Source organism: Pseudopodoces humilis, chromosome 1 (genome assembly GCF_049639895.1).
Source record: "Pseudopodoces humilis isolate 2021_Gansu_Grassland_sample_001 chromosome 1, ASM4963989v1, whole genome shotgun sequence".
NCBI classification, from domain to species: domain Eukaryota; kingdom Metazoa; phylum Chordata; class Aves; order Passeriformes; family Paridae; genus Pseudopodoces; species Pseudopodoces humilis.
The window spans coordinates 91,915,283-91,935,502 of NC_142200.1; the positions used below are offsets into that span (position 1 = coordinate 91,915,283).

The 20,220-nt window shown below is 36.9% G+C and overlaps 1 protein-coding gene across 4 annotated transcripts in view; it reads left to right on the forward strand.

The window, feature by feature from the left end:
* The window catches only part of CDKAL1 (CDKAL1 threonylcarbamoyladenosine tRNA methylthiotransferase), a 377,880-nt gene that overhangs the window by 154,582 nt on the left and 203,078 nt on the right, over window positions 1–20,220 (forward strand). For all 4 annotated transcript variants that reach the window (XM_088053806.1, XM_005525251.3, XM_014254558.2 and 1 more), the window contains one exon: window positions 16,652–16,755. In XM_088053806.1, the coding sequence (XP_087909932.1) occupies window positions 16,652–16,755 (104 nt within the window). The remainder of the gene's footprint in view (window positions 1–16,651; window positions 16,756–20,220) is intronic.

Below are 20,220 nucleotides of genomic sequence, written 5' to 3' on the forward strand. Positions count from 1 at the left end.
CTTTCTCTGTCAACTGGATACTAATTATGGGAGGGTGTGGAAAACCATGTCTTTTTTTGGTTTTTACCTAGAAGATGTTTGGGTTTTTTTCCAAGTAGAGAAATACAAATGCAGAAGTGAAGATTTGAGAAGTGCCTGGAGTTGGTTCCACCTCAACTATTAATAGTTGTGTTTGGGATTAACTGAACTGGATAATTCCCTGAGTAGAGAAGATCCTTCACACGCTCCTTCTCTGTTTACAGAGATCATCCATTAGTTCCCTTGTTCAAGTTGTCATCCCTCTTTTCCCTAAGACCAGACTCAATTGAGAGGAAGAAAAAAAGGTGGGAAAATAAGATCTTAGATCCATATTTACAGTATAACAAAAGGGAGTTGTATAACTTCTTACAGCATGCTAGTTCTGCTGAGGTGTGTAGAGTGAGGTTTGTACAAATGTTCTATATTCCCTTCTACTCTGATGTTTAGCAAGATATACAGAGCGCTTCAGGCAAGTGTTCACCAACTACTGTGTCTAGAAAATTAGGATCAGATGTTTCTCTTTGTCCCTATGAAGTGTATTGGTAGATAAAACTCCCCAAAGTAAAAGTTTACATCCGTATGTCAGGTGTTCACTGGAGCTCCGGACTTGTGTTTGCATAAAGTATCTTTCCAGACATGAAAGGTCTATATGGAATGAGCCTAAATGTGACAGTTATAGTCAGCAGTGTAGCATTAAGTCATGTATACCATCATGTGAAGGAGACAGGTCTTCAGACCTCTGTTTAATCTGTTCTTTTTCCTTTGGCTTATTTACATCTTCAGGGACTCGTTCTATATAGCAAGAATGTGAATCCAAAAGAAATAGTCCTGGTATGATGAAAGTGGAACTTCGTGTGTGATTCTCTTTAATGTCCTTTCTTGCAGACACGACTGCAAGTCTGAAAGCTGGTGCTTTCCTGTTTGCATGCCATTCCCAAGGAGTCAAGAAACCAGAGTGCCTGTTGGTGGGATTGTGTCAGTGTTACTTAAAACAGGCTTTATCCTTCCAAATGGAGTTTAGTTGTCTGACTTTTTTTAAGTAGTGAGAAATTTTCTCTGAAGTTACCATATTTGGTTTTGACTTCAGGATGAAGAACAGTTGTTCTTGGAGGGGTGGCAGTAAATGAAAATTTAGTTTTTTTAATTTTTTACCTCTTTTGATGATTAATTGTAATGATTAATTCCTCTTTTCTTAATTACTGTTGGTTGCCCATTTTTAGGGAGATTCTTAGTCTACATCAGGAGTAGTTGGGGACTCTTAAGTCTTTACTCTGTATTTTGAATGCACTAAATGAAAGTGAAGAAGCCTAAAAGAACGTGGTGTGCTACTAGGATTGTGGTTAACAGCTTTGCTTCTGAAACATCGTATCACCACTGACACCATCATACATATTTTGATAAAACACAAAACTGACTGTGAGGTTAGGCCTAAAATATGAAACTCTGTAGCATATATCTCCTTATCTTCAGTTTAAAATGGGCCAACCACATTTTTAAGGCTTCTTTTCACCAAAAAAAGTGCTTGATAAACATGAGCCAGCAAAGGTGAGTGACAACCTCTCAAGCTGCGCTGAGTAGTATCTCCAGAGGGTGGAGGGAGATGATCCTTTTGCTCTGCCCAGCTCTGGTGGGACACGTCTGGAGTACTACTGGGTCAAGGCCAGAGCTCTTTGATATGAGACAGATAAGGAGAGACTGGAGTAGGCCCAGTGAAAGGGCTGTGAAAGTGAGGTTTTCAGTGTGTGCATGTATGTGCCTAATGAGGACGGGGCCAGGCTGTTCTCAATACTCTCCAGGGACAGAGCAAGAGGTCGGGAGCAGAAAGTGAAATATAAGAAATTATATTTAAATGTAAGAAAAAACTTGTTTCACAGTGGAGGTGATTGAGCTCTGGCAGAGGTTGCCCAGAGGTTGTGGAGTGTCCATCCTTAGGGATAATCAAAAGCCATCTGGACCTGCTCTGGTTGCTGCTGCTTTGAGCAGTGGGGGCTTGCACTAAATGATCTCCAGAGGTCCCTTCCCACCTCAACCACTCTGTGATTCTGGGATATTTTAAATAAATATAAACAGCAACAGAAAAAACTCAGGAGGATTTAGATACAAACACTGTGGATAACAGACTTGCTTAATGCTGATGGAGACCCTTACTCCAGAGGTAAATGTTGTGGTTTCACACTTTAGAAGGTAATACCCTAAATAAGGGTTTCTTGTCCCATGCAGGATGCATCCTCATTTCCTGACTTAAAAGAATTTCCTGTGCAATCCTGTAGACCTGGTCAGCCTCAGGAAAGAGGAACTCTTATTTCCAAATTCCTTGCCTGCTAGGCAGAGTGAAATATTCCCACTGGAAATATACACCCCAAGCTTCTGTCTCTTAACATGTTGAATTTCATCAGCTTGATTTACAAGAAGACCTCAATGCTTTTTAAAGAAAAAATATTTTTCTGAATTTGTCCTTCAGAACATATGTTTTTATTTTTTTATGTAGAATTTTGGTTTTAGGGTTTATTTTCAGCAGACTGGATGAGATAGATGTAAGGTCTTAGCTTTTTTTTAGGAGTTTTGTTGATGTCTGTGTGGACTTTTTGAAAAGGAGCTATTAAAGCAAAGGTCAAGTACAAAATTGTCACTCATCACATGCTTATCTAGCTTATTTTTAAACTAATACACAAGTGTCTAAGTATCACATGCTCTTTCTTGCATTGCAGACTGGTGCCAGTCCTGGTGTCTTTTTTGTTTTTAAGAGATAACTGTCTAGTGGATTTTTTTTTGCAGTGACTATGGTTTGTGAGTCATGTATGTCATATAATGTTGCTTTGCTTCTGAAGTTTTATCGTTTTGCAGAAGGTAGATGGAGTCTCCACATTTAAACTTGGTATTAGGCTGAAAACTGCAGCTGGGGAATGTTTACTGAAGGGTTTGTTTAGTCATTCACATTCCTCTGTTCTAACAGTTTGGTTTAGATCATTTGTTAAAGTGCTTAAAGAAAACTCCCTTTATTATTGGTGCAGATGGTTGTTTTTTTCTGCAAGTTATGGTTTTTTAAGCTGATTTTCTAAAATTTATTCTTCCTTTCCAAAACTATCTTTCAGTTACTTTTTAAAATTTAAAGTGTAGGTAAAATAGTGTAGTGATTTATAACTAGTCAAATACAAATTGGAACTTGTGTCTTTTGCTTTAGATATATTATAATTCTTCAATAAAATAAAATGTATTAACTTTTGAGATAACGTTTTTCATTTGCCATTAAGGAATAGTCTAAAGGACAGTTTTGTGCAATAGAGAGAAAATATTAGTAGAGGTTAAACTGTGTATGTATCTACATCCTTAGGAAAGCTCAGCTTGCATGTTCACCAAGCACACTGTAAGCATGTAAATAACCTTGGATTCTGACTAAAGGGTTAGAAGTGATGTCTTCTATAGGCCATTTTGCTTGACCAGAAGTATGATCATGTGCTTGTTGGCTTGTGTCTGCAGTTTCTTGGTTTGCAGGATGTCTTGCTATATCTGTAGCTGGTCTCAGAAATGTTCCCTAGACATGTTAAAAATTCTAATCCAGCAGTTTTTTGTGGGAGCAGGGAATGTACTCTAAGTCTAGAGATATGTGTATGTAAGAGCACCAAACAAGCTTTTACAAGCTTGTTTGTTATAGGTTCCTTTCTCCTGTTAATGTTCCACTCACACACTCAGTATACAACGCCTGCATCTGTGCTCAAGTCAGGCTGCTGCAGACACTTTTTTAAGCAGCTCATATGTAACCACACAGTCATTCTTCGTGGTTCAGACAGCTGCTGAACCTACTGCAGAGACTATAATTGGAATTTTCATCGTTAAACTTAAACTAGGCCCTCTTCCTGTACTGCTGGTTCATTCCAGCAGCTTATGTATATTTGAGTGTTGTTTTCTTGAGTGTGGTGTTAAAATCAAATATAGGAGTGAAGCCATACCTCTTACTAAAAGAAAAATCAGTTAAACAAAACGAGGAGTTACAATCACAGAGTGGTTTGAGTTGGAAGAGACCTTAAGGATAACCTGGATCCAACCTCACTACCATCCCCAGAGACACCTTCCACTAAACCAGGTTGCTCAAAGGCCCATCCAGCCTGGCCCTGAACACTCCAGGGTTTGGGGCATCCAGAACTTCCCTGGGAGCCTGTTCCAGTGCACCCTCACAATGAAGATTTTCATCCTTACATCTAATCTAAAATCTACTTTCTTTCAGTTTGATTTATGTATATTCTTTAAAATGAACCTTACTGCTAGTTAGGTCTCAAAGGTAATATTGCTCTACCTATATCCACCTAAAACTCTGGTTTCTGCTGTCCTCCTACTCTTCTTTCTTCAGGAGTTTAGGATTTAAGATATGTCTTATGTATATGTGGAATACTTTATGAATATTGTTGAATATTGTACGCTCAATTATTTTCTTATGCAAACAATATGTGGGGAAAAGTATAGTTCTCTATTGAAGTGAAATTATGAGAGTAATACCATGAATGCTCAGTAAATACAGTGGCTTTTTTATTTTAGTCTAGAGGAGCTTGAATGGCTTTATTTTCCAAAAGGATGGATGCTCCTCTGTGAAGCAAGGCTTAGAGACCTATCTCCATCAAGTCTTGTGAGACTGGAAAGTTTGATTCTATAGTTTGCATAAACTGCCTTAGACATGAGCACACACAACAGCTTACTGCACATTTGCTCATTGAGGGGGCTTTTCTTTGTTGTTTACACAATACATTCACCTCCATTTCCCCCCCCAACCCCCATCCTTTTTTTTTTTTTTTACATGTGGTAAAGGTGTGCAGAAGAGAGTTTAGGATTTTAGTATGAATTCAAGTTGAGTGGATTCAGAAGTTAAAATCTGGCCCTATGTAACTCACAATGAAACTTATAAATTTAAAATTTTGGTTTTGGTTAAGACTTGTTTAAATTTTGGGTTGAACTGAATATTTCAAAGGAATATGAAGGGGCACAGATATATTCCATTCAGGGAACTAAGTTATGGGCACACATCTGCTCACACTCATATGTGTGGACACAAATCTGGAGCAGCAAAAGTCCTTGGGCTCTAGGAAGGGATAGTGTTCTTGTTAGTTTCCAGGGTCTCCAAGAGATGAGATCAGCTGTGGTGCGGCTTGTTCCAGTACTTGATGGCTGTTGTGGTATAATACTTCTTTGGTCTAATGGTATTTTCCTTGGTTTTGCAACCTGTGTCCATTGCTTCTAATCCTGAGACCTTGAACACCCAACAGCTTGGCTGTGCCTTCATTGTATCCTCCCATCATCTGCAGCAGCAAGAGCTCCTCATCCCAACAAGGAACGAGCCAGTTTTCTTTGCAAGGTTGCTGTAAGCCCCTTTCTCCAGGCTATTGATGTCTCTCTGAATAGCAAACCTATCTTCCAGCATGTTAAGTAATCCCTCCTCTCCACTTCTATGTTTGCTGCTGATATATTACATCCTTTCACCTATATTATTAATAAAGTTGGGAGATTGGAGTGCTCACAGCATCAGTCAGTCCCTGAAGAACACCAATACTAACCAGCCACCAGTTAGACTTCACACTGCTCACCACATCCCAGCAGTCCAGCCCATTTTTAACCCACTCTGTTGAACACTTATTCAATCCATGTCGTAGAAGTTTGACTTTACATATTCTAGAAGAGCCTTGCAAGTAAAAAAAATAAATTAAGAAAAAAAATTAAAAATCATGACATATGGCATCCCCAGTCTTCTCAGTCACCACCTCTTTGTGGAAGGCAAGGTCAGCTCATGTCTTTCTTCAGAACTCAGCCTCTCAAGGAAAATGTCTGTTTAACCCATGTCTGTAAAAGCACATAAACATATTGTAGTATGATGTCATCAGCCATATTTGTGAAAGCATTCCTGCAGGGAAGTAACTGGTTTGTGTTCCTTGCTACATCAGCTTGATGGGTCTGTTCAACAGCCCGTCCTAAAACCACCCCCCATCATCCAAAAGGCTGGGTCTTTTAAAGAACTTTGTTAAAGGTGAGAAAACAGTTCAAGTCAGCCATTGCAAAGATAATGTTGTAGCCAGATGGAGATGTGGAAATATGAAAAAAGCTTTCATTTGAGTATTGACTAAAGCCTGTAAACAACTGAATTGCTGAGCTACTTTGTGTTTTGTCTCTCCATTCCTTTTTATTGTTAAGTCTTGCTTTGGATGACTAGAGCTGCCTCTTGTGTATTTTCCAGCCTGTAATGTCTAGAAGGCTGTTTAGATCCTGAATCCCCTAGAGGTTCTGTGGCCTGTTTTTAATGCTCTGATTTATGCATTAAGTGCTTTAGTAATAGTGTTTCTGATTTTCTTTTAAATGACTGACCGTAACTATCTGAGTTGCAATGGAGGTGACAAGGCAAAAAAAAAAAAAAAAAAAAAAAAATCTTAAGTCTAAAACTATTTGACCATCTTTAAAAAAAAAAAAAGAAACTAGAAAATTATGGTTTCTGTCAGAGCTGGCAGCAATTGAACTGGAAAAGTTTCAGGCTCACCACAGACTTGAGTAGTTAGAGGAAATCAAAGCATACAAACACTGGCCAACTAGCTTGTAAGAATGTCAGACCATTCCAGTCACTGAGGCATGGGGACACTGCAGAAGAGTTACAAGCATACAGGTCACCAAATGCAAGACAAGAGGAACAAGTTAAGAAAAAGGCAGGGAAAACAACACAGTAAAGTAGAATAAAACATCTGAGGAATCATTAGAATGGGAGAATTTTAGAGAAGTAAAGCAGATGAAGTTGTCTTTAGTAATGAAAAACTATTGTTTCCTGTTTTTCTGTACTGTCTCTAGTTTTAAATTCTGCAAAACATAGTTAAATACATTCAAGCAATAACATTACAGAATAACGAAAATAAAATAATTCATAACTGTTAATTAAGAAAGTTATGTCCATGGTCTGCCAGACTCAGGTCTGTAACTGTGCAAAAAGGGGATTAATTTGCTTCTGAAAATCCCTTTGGAGACTCTTAAAGGCAAACATAAGGGCCCTAGTTTAACTTTCTGTTTTTAAAATAAATCAGTCCATGCATCTTATAAGAAAAACTGTTTAAATCAGTCCATTAAATTGGTTGGGATATCTGAGATTTGGGATTGGGCAATGAGTGTTGAAATGTGTGGTCTTCTTTCATTTTACATGGACGAAGTAATGTATAGGGAAGAATATGTATTTGAAGCATGTATGTAGCTAGGGCTGCACAGACACCTTTATTTCCCAACAAGACTAACAATTTTATTGCAAGACAGAAATGACATTTAGGAGCAACAGCAAAGTATTAATTGCTTGGATCCTTCTCCACACTGGAGTTTCTAACAGTCCTGCTGCTACCACAACCAGTAGGACATTTTGGGATAGAAAGCTTTATGTGGATGCAATAATTTTTAGTTATTTATTTTTTTTTGTCTATTTGGCATTAGGCAACTGGTTAACCATATCCTAACCATTACATTGTATAGAAAGTTATTTGTATCAGATTATATAGGTGTAAAAGGCTATGATACAGATTATATAGTTATATAAAAAATCATGACTTAGGTTATATTGATATCAGGTTATGTATATATATCAGGTTATATTGATATCTTATAACTCAAGCTATATAAGTACCTTGTAACTTTGACCTGAATTATATAGGCATCACTAGATTATAAGTGGTGAGTTTGTTTTTATTATGTAGTTATTTCCATTATATTACCCAGACAATTGAGATCCATTTTCCCACAGACATTTTACAAATGCTTTTTTGGAAATTGGTCTGATGGCAATCTCAGACAAAGTCTAAATTAAGCCTGGTAGTTTTAGTGTTGCTGAAATGTAACTTTTTTTTCTTTTTTCCCCCCAGGATGTTTTGACCAGTACAAAAACAATGCCTTTTATCCCAAGAATCTGTGTGGTACCTGCTGTATGTTACAGAATTAACTGCAGCTTAGTGTTTCCTGTGAGATTTCACCACTCTAAAAGGGTCTGTCCCAAAAGCCATTAGGAAGTAAAAACAATAGCTCTTATCACAGGCAGTGGTCTACTTTTCAACCATGTTTTCTGTGGGGGTGATTCAGGAGCTGCTAATGTTGTGAAGATGTATGGTAAATGAAGTGGATTGGTTATAGAAGGACACTTGACTCCCTTTAGCCTTCTTCCAGTCGTAGAGATCTGCTGAAATGCTTCATTCCTGAAACGGAGCTTTACATGTGCTAATTATACACACCCACACCCCTAAAAATCACAATGTAAAACTAAATAGTAGTATTTCAGTGGAAACTTTGAAAGCTTGATTTTAAAAAGCTTTTGCAATTGTTCATTACTAACCCAATTATGTTTTTCAGTGCATTTGGTGTAAGTTTTGATAAGTCATCTGCCCCCCAGTAGAATATTTTAAATACAATTGTAGGATTTGTTGCTTTAAATACTAAGGCAGTTGTCAAGTCAAATCCCTCTGCAACTTGATAAATTAAAGCAAGTCTCCAAGAATCCTGTCCTCAGAGGTCGTTTTCCAGTCACTGCTGTTCATTAGGAAGGATCTGAGAGTAGCAGTTCTTTATACACGGTGATAAAGTGATGTTGGGATGTTCTGCCACTGCATCTCTGGGATTAGCTGTGAGCAGATTTCTAAGAAAGTATCTTTTTTTATCTGAGATTTTTCTGCCATAGCTCTTCATTTCTACCCCCTTCATTGCTACTATTTGACTGAGACCGGGAGTCGTCATCTTCTAAATAATGTTGCTGTTTATGAAGTGCTGAAAGAATTGATGACTTGTAGTTACAATGCCGTGGCATTTTCTGCTTCACGCAACCACAGAACCTCATTTGTCTACCTGTGCTGTTTTAGCTGAGTCACTTTCTTGATATTAATGCCTGTCTTGATCTTCCCCCAAGGCTGAGTTCTACATAGCCATGCAACTATTTGGAAATATTTCTAAAATAAGTTATGTTTCTGTGAATCATAGGCCTTTAGTTTGAATGGTAGAGGAAAAAACCATTGCAGTTTCTAGTAAGCATCAAGCACTGCAATGTTTTGGGTCAGGATGGAGAATGCACGTATGTGCACCTTAGCAATGGGGTGTTTTATCTTGTAGTATCAATTTAGAATGCCTTAATTCATTAATGCAGTTGCAAAACTGTGTGGCCAGAGTAATTAATCAAGAAGTTCTTTAGACAAACACTGAGAAGTGCCATTGATGCACTTAATGTTAAATCATTGGCCTTGAAGTGAGCAAGGTGAATGTAGATGATATAACCACACAGCTGTGACCTTTGAATCACCTGCACTTGACTGTAGGAATTCAGTTTCGGAAAATGCAAATATTTAAAGTACGAAATTAAATCATATTATGGCTTATCAAATCAATGGAGCTACCTTCTCTCCAAATTCCTTTTGATTAGTAACAGTGAGACATTACCAAATAAAACACTGGCTTCAAAGATCTTTAGAAGAATGAAATTTAATGCACTTTCTTGCCATTTTGCTGAGCATGGAATGAGTAGCAGAATTAAAATACAGCATCTCATGGTAGTACTTTGAGAAAAATGTGTGCAGTCCCATGTGTTATATAATATTGCTTGAAGGGTCGTACTATTTTCTGCTAAAACTCTTTTGAGAGACTTTTTAGGCTGGCATTGCACTTTCAGCGAACTTTATCACAGCATATCTCTAAAATACTTGGCTACAAAGATAAGTTTAGACAAGTTCTGTTCTTATCATATCGAAAATGTTGTAACCTCAAGTGTGTGTGTGTGTACCTGTGGCTGGTGTCCAAGCTCAGTCTGAGCAAGCTGGGATACCAGAAACAGTATTTCTGTAATAATGTGGTTTGCTGCTTAGACTAATTAGCCTTTATGAGAAATTGTTTGCCACTGTTTCAAAAGTATTTTAAATCCTGAATATTTTTAAAATGAAAACCTCCTCCCATGCCCCAAATATTTGTCAGGAAAATATATTCCCTGTCATTCTGGGTTGAAAAGCTTTATTGTAAAATGTGAAAACTTCAAGGAATAAGAACAGTTTCCTGAAAAGAGGTCAGGCATATTTGGCATGCTTTTTTTTTTTTTTTTTTTCTTTTTTTTTTTTTAAATTTTCCTGGGAACTACTTTTTTCCCCCCCTGATCCATTAAGCTCTGCTTGAGGGAATTTAGGTATTTTGGAAGTAAAAAGTAGACTTCACAGAGGTAGAATGCTAACAGGTATTACTGGCATTTAATTCTATAAATATAGTATGATATTTTACTATAAGTATAGTGTAAGTGTTGTTAGGTTTTCATAACTTGGTATTCTAAGCAGGAAAACATTAGCAGAATTCTACTAGCTTTTGATGAATAACTTGTGACTAGTATCCATCTTTTCCTGCTGGGAGTACGTATTTTGGGTATTTCTTTTGCTCAGTCAGGCCTGAAAAGGGAGTTTTCTCTGTATTCACACTACGGAGCATTTTTGTCAAAATTACATTTGATAGAAGCTGTAAAAGTATCTTATAAAAGCATAAATCTCGTCTCTAACCTATATTTTGAAGCAAGCAAATGATGTTCCTTTTCAGGAAAACCACAGTTTTAATACAAAATATTCTTGGCCTGGAGCTTTTGAGACCACCTGAGGAAGTCTGGTGGTAGGTGCAGAGAGATAGTGTGGGAAACAGTGATGAGCAATCTTTCCATGTTTGTACTGATGTAATGTGCCAGGCATGTCAGTGGTCAGTTCTGCAATACTGGCAGATTTTTATTTTCTTTTTAATAGGGCAAGTGTCATAAAATCTTGAATATTACAGCTAGTCAGATCTCGTAAGGGCAAATATTAGTTTTTTAGTCTGAATTATGATTAATTTTTTTAATGGAAATTTCCAATTTAGTAGACCACCTCGGAAGCAAGCAGGATTTTACTAGATTATTCCAGATATTGAGGGAACACTTCCCCAGGACCAACCACCTGCAGAGTAGCTGAGATCTTCTCTTGACACTATCGCAGCATTCAGCTCTCCCATCTTGCTCACAGATGTATGGTCTTTATCAGTCACATGTAATTTGAGTGACACACACACTAATGGCTCGTCACATGCTGTAACTGAGCTGTCTTCTGTTCCTTGAATGAAAGATATCTTTTACTTTTCATATCTGAGGGTGGAATCTTGTCTTGACTAAACTTAGTGGCCTAAGTCCCATTAAGAGGAACGAGGATTTTGTTCCTCATGTCTGCACTCTCATGTTCGTCTGCTGCTAGAATCCACTGATTAGTCCCACTGAAGGAAAGTCTTTATTTAAAGTCTGCTGTGTCATAAGCATTCTTAGTCATAATTAGTTCCATCTGTAAGGGGGAGTCTTTCATGTTAAGTGTGCGTTTTATGAGGGATATTACTGTTCTGAAAATGAAGAGTCTGGTTAGTGTAATGCACAACATGAATACATACTAGCTAAACATTGTGAAGACCACTGTCTACAAGACCTATGTCTACAAGAAAATTTTAGGCACTTTGCCAAAATGTTGATAATGCTCAGTTTGTTAAGTGTTTGAGAAGTTTTTTAATTAGCCACATGGTAGTAATTTATCTGTGGATTGTATTTTATCTTGCTGTGAATAGTTCTGTATATTGAGCACATAGCTGATTAAAGGTTAATAATTCAAAGCAAAAGGTTAATAATTCAAAGTACCTTAATCAGTTTAGTATGTTGGAAAACCAGAACTCAGTGTTTTTTGTTCTGGAATTGCTATAAAATTTAGCCAAAGCATATCAGTAATTACATACACAATGTTCATTAATTACTGTTTTCTACAAGTATCTGTGATTTCTTTGTGCAAAAAAAAAAAGCTTTGACCTGCATTAATAAAAAGTAACATTTACAAATCAGCTATAAATGCTTGAAGAAGGCTCACAGTTTAACACAAAGCAAATACTCTTTTGCAACTACTGGTTTCTTGGCTGTTTAGTCGTATGTATTTGAGCTAGAGCTGTGGTAAAGGCTGGTTTTTAAGGAGATGTTCGTTTTAGGTGATCCACTTGGTGATGGATGCCACTTAGTAAGAGGCAGTGCTCAGATTCTCTGAGTTCCCAAAAGCCTTTTTCCACTTGATTGTCTGTGGTCTGAGTATGTGGCAGCATGGCCATATGAGTAATTTGTTATGCTGGAAACTTGGAGCGGAGGCCAGCTTACTAGGGAAGAAACCACTGCAGATCTTTGATTATACTGATGGTTTGTTTTAAATTTCTGTTTTCAAGAATTGGTAATTCTTATATCTGTGAAAAGTGGTTAGTTCAGCATTTTTACAAATAGTTTGAATCTGCACCCTTTTGTTGGTCAGCTTTAGCCCAGAAGTTTATTTCCTTTTCCAAGTTGGTATTAACAAATATGGTACCAATAGGATATAGAAGTTTTGTCTCCGTTACTTTGCTTTCTAAAACTGATCCTTTTTTATGTTACATCTAAATTTGTCTCTGGTTTTGTTATATAATCTCTTTAAGTACAAAAAAAAGGTGAAAAACTAAATTATTTAGGCCTACCTAATACTTCTTTTTTATAGTAGGAATAAGTTAATTACCACAGTAAAACTTGAAAAAAGTCTGCCTCCAGGTTCCAGCTTTCAGTTCCTACACCAAAATAAATTAACAAACCCCCTGAAGCTGTACTTAAAGACCATAGTAATAAATGTCTCAGAAACGATACCACATAATACTGTGATTATCTAGAAAATAATATTGTGAAGGTATTGGCAAATGTAATAATACTGTGAATATTTGGAAAATACCTTCCTCTTTTTTATTCATGCTGCTTTCTTCACATTTCCATGCTCCCTTCATGACAGAGTTCACTGAAGTACCATAGAAGAGCTGCTGTTACTGCATTTTTTTCAGGTAGCACAGTCTTGTAGGACCAAGAGCATTGATTGAAGATGTGAAAATTACATTTCGAGAGTAATAATTTCAGTATTTGGCAAATTCTGCTACCCAACTTCAGAGCAAAATACATAGTAAGGAATGTATATGTTTTATGTTTAACTTATAAGGAGAAGAGAGAAAGAGGTAACATGGTGTATTTTATAGATGCACCATACATGATAAGGGAACAGAAAAATTTTATGTATATAGCATAAAATATCCTTTTTACTGTACATCAACACCAGTTTAGATTTTAGATCTATTTAGATCTATTATACAGGAGTAAGTTTAGAAGTTTGTTTAAATAACTTACTATATTACAGTTTTTATCAATCTTAGGATGAATTAACACACCTGAAAATCTACAAAAAACATTGTTTTTATTCAAGGTTACAGTTCAAGGCAACAAAATATTTGTGATAAAGTTTTTGTTGGAACTCTTAAGGCAGAATTTGCAAATTTAAGGAAATTATAAAAGTTGTTGTTGGATTTTGTTGTGTATGGTGTTGTTTTTTGGTTATTTTTCCTCTAATCTGAGCTTAAATTTGAGTCCAAGAAATTTACTTTATCCCAAGATAAAAATACCTTGATGCATCCCTTTGTTACTGATGGCTGACAGAATTATCTTTTGTGAGTGAAAATGCCAGTGTTAAAGTAACCTGCTGTTCAAGAGGCAGGATTGTTGTAGTAAAATCTCTTGACCTGAGAAGTTTGGCAAAATAGCTGGTAAGTTTATTTTCTTGGAGAAAACAAAGGTTAATATAGTACAAAACTTAGTACATAATAATGCACCTTTTGTGTTTTGGTTCCAAAAGGGCAGACATACTTGTTCTGAAACTGATTTTATGTTTCCTTGACTGATCCATAATACTTTTTCTCTGTGTAGCTGTGTGGAAAAAGGCTGGTTTAGCTGAATTAATTATGTGGAGGGAGAGGAGTGTAACAGTGGGACGTCAGGATGGGAGGCTGCCTAGAAATGAGGTGCTGGGTTGAATGGAGAGTTGTGCTTTAAAAACAAAGTAACAAAAAGAAAATCAAGAAAAGAAAAAAAGGAAGGAGACATGCTTTGTGTAAGGGCAGCATGGAGAGAAAGAAGCACCCATGGGCTTTGAGGGAAAGCCATTCATGGCAAACTTTAGATGACACTGACCTAGAATAAAAACATTTTCATTTGGTGCGTAGGTTACACAGACAAATTATAAACCAATGACCTGCTTACACTTTCTTGATTTCAAGTACTACCTTTAACACATGCTTCAGATCCTGTGCAATGAAAGGCTTTTTATTTGCAGAAGAAAGGTAAGATACATCTGATGAATAAGTTGTTTGGGTGGCAAAGAATCACATATTTTGAACAGGATGTAAAGATTCAGATGTAGAGATTTTTTCTATTTTTAATAGCCAATTGGATATTTTACTGGCAACCTTTTTCATACACATTTCTAATTAATAGAGCAGTCTGATTGCTGCTGTTAAGCAGTGTATTTTAGTTTTCTGATCTCAAGTGGATGCTAAAATCTGATGTTTTGGTCTGATAGGCACAAAAATAATATACATATCCAGTCTAGCAGAGAGAATCACAAACTACCTAGATGTTCTCTTGCATAACTTAAGATTCTGTTGAATGGAGAAGGTCTCAGGGTTGAAGGGATGTGCAGTGGCAGGAGGGCACCTGAGCAGATGTTCTGGGCAGTATTCTGCCCTTCCTGAACCCCTGCTTATGCAAATGAAGCAGAACTAACCTGTGAGGGGAGTCTTTGGAGTTTGCAAAGCAATAATCACATAGTCATGGAGATGCCAGACATAGTAATAGAAGACAATATATATCCAAGTAGTAAGCACAGTCTTGTAGCTGGTGACTTCATCAGAACTTACCCATTACTATCTACCTTTTCAGTATTGTTTTGAAAGTTCTGTGGTATTAGTTCCAACTATGCTGTAGTTGGAACATTTGCCAGTTCTGGCACCCAAAGGTTTTCTTATCCTGTTTAATATCTTCATTGATGGTCTGAATGAGTAATCCTCAATAAGTCTGCGGATGACACTAAAGTTGAGCTGGGGTGTAGGTCTGCTGGAGGCTAGGAAGGGTCTGCAGAGGGAGCTGAGCAGGCTGGGTTGATAGGTCAAGATCAACCTTATGAATTTCAAAAAGGCCAAATTCTGAGGCCTGCACTTAGATCACAACAACCCCTTGCAGTGCTGCAGGCTGGGGGAAGAGTGGACAGAACACTGTCTGGTGGAAAGGCATCTGGGGGTGCTGGTCAACAGTGGCCGAACATGAGCCAGCAGTGCCCTGGTGGCCAGGAAAGCCAATGGCATCCTGGCCTGTGTCAGGAACAGTGTGGGCAACAGGAGCAGGGCAGTGATTGTCCCCCTGTACTCAGCACTGGTGAGGCCACACCTCGAGTGCTGTGTTCAGTTCTGGGCCCCTCACCACAAGGAAGGCTTTGAGGGGCTGGAGCGTGTCCAGAGCAGGGCAGTGGAGCTGGGGAAGGGTCTGGGGTACAAGTCTGATGAGGAGCAGCTGAGGGAGCTGGGGGTGTTTAGCCTGGAGAAAAGGAGCCTCAGAGGAGACCTTATCCCTCTCTACAACTGCCTGAAAGGAGGGTGCAGCCAGGTGGGGGTCTCTTCTCTCAGGCGACCAGCAACAGGACAAGAGGAAATGGCCTCAAGCTGTGGCAGGAGAAGTTTAACATGAACATCAGGAAGAACTTCTTTACTGAAAGAGTGGCTAAGCATTGAAACAGGCTGCCCTGGGAAGCGGTAGAGTCACCATTCTTGGAAGTGTTCAAGAAATGAACATGGCACTTAGCACTGTGGTTTATTTGATGCGGTGGTTTTCAGTCCTGCGTTGGACTTGATGACCCTGGAGATCTTTTCTAGCCTTAAAAATTCTATGACCTTATGAAGCTGTAACCTTTTTATTATGAAAATGGACAGAACTTATGGTATTCTAGTAAGCATGAACAGTATTTATAATGAGTTTTTTTGGGTCTGTGGGGTTTTTAGAGCTTAGGCTTAAATGCTTTAATCTATAAAAAGCTAGAGCAATATCAGCTTTAAAAAGGGGAGAAGGGAAGAAAAGCACAAAAAGCTTACAATGAGAGGTAGTTGTTTGTTTTGGTCTTTCCATCCTTATACTCTAACTTAGGCTGCCTTTAGTATATTGTCAGGTAAATTAAAAACAATCACGTTATTCCTTCATTTTCTTGTAGAAGTTTTCATTAGTTCCCCAAATTTTTGTGCCAAGCTGTCATTCTATTTGGTGATTCTGTTGGTGTTTACATTATTTGTTCTATTTATTCAAGCCAAAGAAAAGTAGGAAAAACTAATTTAAATGTCTTTTCAATAACACACACTTTGAAAAATCTACTTTCAGCCTTTCAGGAATCTTTTCCTATATTTTTGTGTTTGGATTAGATTTTTTATGTAATAGAGAGGTCAGAAACCTGGAGATTCATCTTCACTAGTGAACAATTATTAATCCTATTCTACCTTTTTAAAAAATTCCCACTCTTGGGTTTTATGTGTGGTTCCCACTGATTGTTTTTCAACCTTTCATTTAAATGTGAAAGATATTTTAAGAAGTTAGGACAGCAAAATGTTCTTCAAGTGATTCCATTGATTTTAAAGTAGAATACTGCTATTTTCTGGTCATAGATATAAAAACTCATTTTTCCAGAAGTACTTAATAAATACATCTGTGCATATAAAGGCTTTCTTGGTTAGAAACTGAGTATTTTCATTTTCTGAACAGGTGTCTCAATGCATGTACCTACTGTAAAACTAAGCATGCCAGAGGAGATCTAGCAAGTTACCCTATTGAAGAACTGGTGGACAGAGCCAAACAGTCTTTTCAAGGTAAGGAGTTTTAACTCTACAATAAAACTCAGCCACTGAAGTGTTTCTGGGCTTCCTTTCACACATAATGATTGGGGTACAATATGACTCTGTTGTTAATAGCCATAGCTGTGTCTCGTAGTGCCTTTTGTGGTTGAAAGCCATACTTTTGTTATGGTGTGCACCACTATTTAGAAAATGTCATCTTTAAAGTATTTTATTTTGATTTTAAAATTGTTCAGGTGATGTTCTGTGCATGTATCTTTTTAAGGTCATGTGGAAATGGTAAAATTTGGTCATTTTACTCTGTCACTAATTTTTTTAAGAGGGTGATGGAAACCTTTTTTCATTCAGCTATGAAGTAAATTTCATGAGACTCCCAAGGATTCTTAAATCCAATTTAGGCATACATTGCTTTTGCTGGTAATTGATTTAGTGGAGAGGTTCTGGAATGTTTCTGAGGCCCATACCAAGCTTGTCAGCTTTTAAGTTCAGTAGGATATTTGCAACGTCACATGGATTCAATCAAATATTAAGTTTTTCTTGCAGTACACTATCTGGGGCAAATATCTGCCTAAAGCTCTTGTAGGTCTGGTAGTTACGGTAGCTTCATTATATATTAGTGTTTGTTCTTTATATCTAAATTTTACCTGTGTTTCAAAAATACAGATTTCCAAATTATGGCAGTATTCACTGTGAAGGCACAGGTGGTGTTTGTTCTGTTTGTGTGCTATTTTGAAAGATTAAAATGTACATTAAAAATACCTGGGTAATTCTGGTGTAGAGGCTGCTTCCATCTTTGTATTAAATACTTGGAATCAAAAGCAGTAGATACAGCATTTGAGGTCACATCCTCTGTGGATGTACAGACAGTACATCCATTGAGCTTCACTTAGGGCTCCAAGAGTTGCAACCATTCTAGTAAGAAGTCTCCAAAGATTGAAAGTGTTTTTAAATCTACCCTTGCTTCGGGGTACATAATGAACCTTATTTAGGCCAGTGATGAACTTTTGTCTATTCCTGTCAGTAGTATGCAAGGAAGTGCCTTTTTCCTAATCCAAGCCCGTATTCACAAATTCTAAACTCTACATTATGTACACAGAAAGTTCTTGCTTAGGGTTGCAAATGCACTTTGCTTTCACTTTTGTTAAAACCCAAGCACCTGTCTTTTCTTCTGTGAAGCTCATCTGTGACTGCTACTAAATTTTTCCTATTGCTTAAATGTGTTCAGTTAATGCTCTCATTGCTGTGAATTGGATTGTCTGTTAGGATTGTCTGACAGGAATTTTGTCGTGTCAGATTTCTTGGTTTAGTAGGATAAGTTCCTAAAACCTGCATACATATTATGAAATTATCAGTAACTGAAATAGGGGATGCATAAATATGCTTGTTGTTTAGGTGGAGAAGCAGTTCAGGAAGCATGTTTCAGAAAGCTGGAAGATTTCAGTAATGTAAGACAGATTTTGAAGTTGGCAAGTATCTAATGAGAAGGAGAAAAGCTGCCATTTATAAGCAGCATAAGAAGTGTTACTCAGCACTATATAGCTGTTCTAAAGAAACTTTGGGCTATTCTTCAAAGAAGTATGATGAAGGTAAGATGGGTAGTAAGTCAGGATTATGACCTTGATTAAGTTAACCATCTTAATGTTATTTAGATTTATATGATGTATGGAAAGAAAAAAAACCAGACTTGTCTGTCTTGTTATAATTGTACTTATATAACATCAATTCCACATTATATTAGCATAAAGATGTATTTACTTGGCATAACAAGAAAAAAAAACCTTGAGTTTTGTTTGTCTTTGCAGATAATCAATGTGAAATTTTGGAAAGTATTTTGAACTTAAGTATTGTACATTTGGATTGAAAAATCAGTAATTTAGTTCATCTGTTGTACTGTGGCCTTTATTATAAATATCGACTCTTTCAAAATAATTTGATTTCTAATGGAAAAAGTTGCCCTTAAGCTATTGTTTTGAAATTTCGTGAGGAAATGCTATGACGTTTCTCACAGCAGCCATCTCCAGGGAGCTCTATTCTTGTTTGGCCTTACACTACTACCTCTGTTAGAGGACATAAGGAAAGAAGCAAGTATTTATTCAGTTGTAAAATGTCTTTGCCTCCAACTTTCATATACTTAGAAATGGATGAAATGGTCAGATACTCAGTTTGCAGTGTGTGGAGAATTTATTACTGCCAGCTTGCTGCAGCTGTGGGCTGCAGGAACTTCATCAATCCAGTGAAAGACTTTAGCAATTCAAAGCCATTATTCAATTTCTTGCTGAGTTACTGAGCCACAATCTCTTTAACAATCACTTCTGTTTTTGCAGATACATTGCTGAAGCTCTAGTTAAAAACACAGAGAGGTACAGATGTGCCATGAAAAGTTTTTCCACTTTGAAAACTGATTAAAAAGAGGTGGCTGAAATCACCATGATTGACCAATATCAGTCTATTTATTGTACTTTTCCAACCTCTGAAATAAGTTGTTTTTCTTTTTGTATATTATTTTAATAGCTTGAATTCAATGTAATGTGCACAAAAATTTGTAGATTTCTTGTACACACTGCCTACTTTCATAATGTCTTGGAGTAAATGTTAAGGTGTACTGAAATTGAGGGGGATCTGCATACTTTTGCATAGTTTATGTTTCCTCTCTGACCTCCATAATAATTTTGAAGTTACAAGTCACATGAACTTAAATATTTCACAAAATTTCATTAACAAAATAATCTATCTCAAGTTGAAAGCAGCTGAGTTTTTTCATTTTTTAACTTTCATGTTTTTTCTGTAAACTTCAACTGTTATTAAGTAGTTTAATTTTTTTACATGGGCAGCCATGTCAAATCAGAATATATAGCAGACTTCTGTAGGAAAGCTAGTAAAAGAAAAAGCATTGTGAAATACAGTAAAGTGGTCTTTGAGAGGAGAACAAATGTCTACTGTAAGGTTGTTTATGCAAAGTTTTTCTGCAGCTGATTGTACAGCACTTTCTTTGTGTCATCAATTTATTAGTAAGATTTTTTTCAAAATGTGCTGTGTCATGTTCAGTGCTGTATTTTAGAGGATTGCATTTACAGTTATGAGAGGGCTCTTTCTTTCCTGCCCAAAGAAACTTTATGTATAACAATGTGGTTTTGCTTAGTATATGAAGTGGAAGGCTGGGGGAGCTGCCATTGGTGAACAGTGTTCCAAGGAGAGACAAAAGTTAAACAAGCCTGAGCTTTGAAACTTTTGTGGAGTGGTGTCCTGAGATGGCTTTGGCTAAATTGCAGGACTTGAAATTGATTTTTTTCCTTAAGTGGGACTTTCATTATCATAAAACCCCTACATACTGAGAGACTTTCTGAGCAAAGACAATATTTTATATTGCAAGCAATTTTGTCTCATTCAGCACACTAAGTTAAAAATATAAATATTTTAATAGAACTAGCTGTTATTTCATTCTAGTTTAGAATGAAAACATTCTGTATGTACCACTACAAA